The 3,191-nt window shown below is 51.6% G+C and overlaps 1 protein-coding gene across 1 annotated transcript; it reads left to right on the forward strand.

Annotated features, from left to right (window-relative positions):
- Positions 1–345: 345 nt before the first annotated feature.
- Positions 346–2,037, forward strand: LOC141161426 (uncharacterized; the record flags this gene model as incomplete). Its single annotated transcript, XM_073646235.1, has 1 exon — positions 346–2,037. A coding segment is annotated over one exon (1,692 nt), but the record flags the coding sequence as incomplete, so codon positions are not given.
- Between the last annotated feature and the right edge of the window lie 1,154 nt (positions 2,038–3,191).

Consider the following 3,191-nt stretch of genomic DNA (forward strand, 5'->3'; position numbering starts at 1 on the left):
GAGAAAGAGGAGGAAAGAGAAAAGGAGAGAGGAGCGAGAGAAGGGGAGAGAGAGGAGAGAGAGAAGAGGAGGAGAGAGAAAAGGAGAGAGAGGGAGAGAGGAGGAGAGAGAAAGAGGAGGAAAGAGAAAAGGAGAGAGGAGGAGAGAGAAGGAGCGAGAGAAGAGGAGGAGAGAGAGAAGAGGAGGAGAGAGAGAGGGAGAGAGGAGGAGAGAGAGAAGGAGAGAGAGAGGGAGAGAGGAGGAGAGAGAGAAGGAGAGAGAGAGGGGGAGAGAGAAAGAGGAGGAAAGAGAAAAGGAGAGAGGAGGAGAGAGAGAAAGAGAGGGAGAGAGAGAGGGGGAGAGAGGAGAGAGAAAGAGAGAAAGAGGAGGAAAGAGAAAAGGAGAGAGGAGGAGAGAGGGAGAGAGAGAGGGGGAGAGAGAGAGGGAGAGAGAAAGAGAAAAGGAGAGAGAGAGGGAGAGAGAAAGAGGAGGGAAGAGAAAAGGAGAGAGGAGGAGAGAGAAGGGGAGAGAGAGGAGAGAGAGAAGAGGAGGAGAGAGAGAAGAGGAGGAGAGAGAAAAGGAGAGAGGAGGAGAGAGAAAGAGGAGGAAAGAGAAAAGGAGAGAAAAGGAGAGAGGAGGAGAGAGAAGGAGCGAGAGAAGAGGAGGAGAGAGAGAAGAGGAGAAGAGAGAGAGGGAGAGAGGAGGAGAGAGAGAAGGAGAGAGAAAGAAGAGAGAGAGGGAGAGAGGAGGAGAGAGAAAGGAGAGAGAGAGAGGAGAGAGAAGAGGAGGAAAGAGAAAAGGAGAGAGGAGGAGAGAGAAGGAGCGAGAGAAGGGGAGAGAGAAGAGGAGGAGAGAGAGAAGGAGAGAGAGGGAGAGAGGAGGAGAGAGAGAAGGAGAGAGAAAGGAGGGAGAGAGGAGGAGAGGGAGAGAGGAGGAGAGAGAAAGGAGAGAGAAAGAGGAGGAGAGAGAAAAGGAGAGAGGAGGAGAGAGAAGGAGCGAGAGAAGAGGAGAGAGAGAAAGAGGGAGAGAGGAGGAGAGAAAGAGGGAGGGAGAGAGGAGGAGAGAGAGAGAGAGGGGGAGGGAGAGAGGAGGAGAGAGAAAGGAGAGAGGAGGAGAGAAAGAGGAGGAAAGAGAAAAGGAGAGAGAAGGAGCGAGAGAAGGAGAGAGAAGAGGAGGAGAGAGAAAAGGAGAGAGAGAGAAAGAGAGAGAGGGAGAGAGGAGGAGAGAGAGAGAGGGAGAGAGAAGGAGAGAGAAAGGAGAGAGGAGGAGAGAGAAAGAGGAGGAAAGAGAAAAGGAGAGAGGAGGAGAGAGAGAAAGAGAGGGAGAGAGAGAGGGGGAGAGAGAAAGAGAGAGAAAGAGGAGGAAAGAGAAAAGGAGAGAGGAGGAGAGAGGGAGAGAGAGAGGGGGAGAGAGAGAGGGAGAGAGAAAGAGAAAAGGAGAGAGAGAGAGAGAAAGAGGAAGGAAGAGAAAAGGAGAGAGGAGGAGAGAGAAGGGGAGAGAGAGGAGAGAGAGAAGAGGAGAGAGAAAAGGAGAGAGGAGGAGAGAGAAAGAGAAAAGGAGAGAGGAGGAGAGAGAGAAGAGGAGGAGAGAGAGAAGAGGAGAAGAGAGAGAGGGAGAGAGGAGGAGAGAGAGAAGGAGAGAGAAAGGAGAGAGAGAGGGAGAGAGGAGGAGAGAGAGAAGGAGAGAGAAAGGAGAGAGAGAGGAGGAGAGAGAAAGAGGAGGAAAGAGAAAAGGAGAGAGGAGGAGAGAGAAGGAGAGAGAGAGAGAAAGAGAGGGAGAGAGGAGGAGAGAGAGAAAGAGGGAGAGAGAGGAGGAGAGAGAGAGAAGAGGAGGAGAGAGAAAGAGGAGGAAAGAGAAAAGGAGAGAGAGAGGGGGAGAGAGAGGGAGAGAGAAAGAGGAGGAAAGAGAAAAGGAGAGAGAGAGAGGGGGAGAGAGAAGGAGCGAGAGAAGGAGAGAGGAGGAGAGAAAGAGGAGGAAAGAGAAAAGGAGAGAGGAGGAGAGAGAGAAAGAGAGAGGGAGAGAGAGAGGGGGAGAGAGAGAGGGAGAGAGAAAGAGAAAAGGAGAGAGAGAGGGAGGGAGAGAGAAAGAGGAGGAAAGAGAAAAGGAGAGAGGAGGAGAGAGAAGAAGCGAGAGAAGGGGAGAGAGGGAGAGAGAAGAGGAGGAGAGAGAAAAGGAGAGAGAGGGAGAGAGGAGGAGAGAGAAAGAGGAGGAAAGAGAAAAGGAGAGAGGAGGAGAGAGAAGGAGCGAGAGAAGAGGAGGAGAGAGAAGAGGGGGAGAGAGGAGGAGAGAGAGAAGGAGAGAGAGGAGGGAGAGAGGAGGAGAGAGAGAAAGGAGAGAGAGAGAGGAGGAGAGAGAAAGAGGAGGAAAGAGAAAAGGAGAGAGGAGGAGAGAGAAGGAGAGAGAGAGAGAGAAAGAGAGGGAGAGAGGAGGAGAGAGAAAGAGGGAAAGAGAGAGGAGGAGAGAGAGAGGGAGAGAGGAGGAGAGAGAGAAGAGGAGAGAGAAAGAGGGAGAGAGGAGGAAAGAGAAAAGGAGAGAGGAGGAGAGAGAAGGAGCGAAAGAAGGGGAGAGAGAAGGAGAGAGAGGGAGAGAGAGAAGAGGAGGAGAGAGAAAAGGAGAGAGAGAGAGAAAGAGAGGAGAGAGAAGAGGAGGAGAGAGAAAGAGAAGCGAGAGAAGGGAGAGAGAGAGGGAGAGAGAGAGAGGGAGAGAGAGAGAAGGAGAGAGAGAAGAGGAAGAGAGAGAAAGAGAGGGAGAGAGAATGAAAGAGAGGGAGAGAGGATGAGAGAAAGAGAGAGAGAGAAAGGAGGAGAAAGAGGGAGAGAGAGAGAGAAGGAGAGAGAGAAAGGCCACAGCCCCACTGTCAGTATCCGGTCAGTATTTTTCTCAGGAGTAGGAGCCAAAACCAGATGAGGAACAATCAGAGAAAAGGTAGAATAGAAACAAGTCACCAATTCTGTATTTATCACCCACTCCTGAGAAAAAATACTGATAGTGGGGCCGGGGCTAAAGAGAAAAAGTAAGAGAGAGAGAGAAGCAGAAAGAGAGAGGAGAAAGATAATAGATATCACATCAATGTGATTGGTACGTTTTTCTGCTGTGTCACATCCTCAGTGCTGCAATGATCCTTTATGCCCCCCCCCCCCCCCTCCCCGGCCCCTTACATCGTACTTTGTGCCCCCCGGCCCCTTGCATCGTACTTTGTGCCCCCGGCCCCT

The sequence above is a fragment of the Phyllobates terribilis genome, unplaced genomic scaffold (assembly GCF_046119375.1).
Source record: "Phyllobates terribilis strain yellow unplaced genomic scaffold, ASM4611937v1 Scaffold_9__5_contigs__length_417890890, whole genome shotgun sequence".
In the NCBI taxonomy this organism is placed as follows: Eukaryota; Metazoa; Chordata; class Amphibia; order Anura; family Dendrobatidae; genus Phyllobates; species Phyllobates terribilis.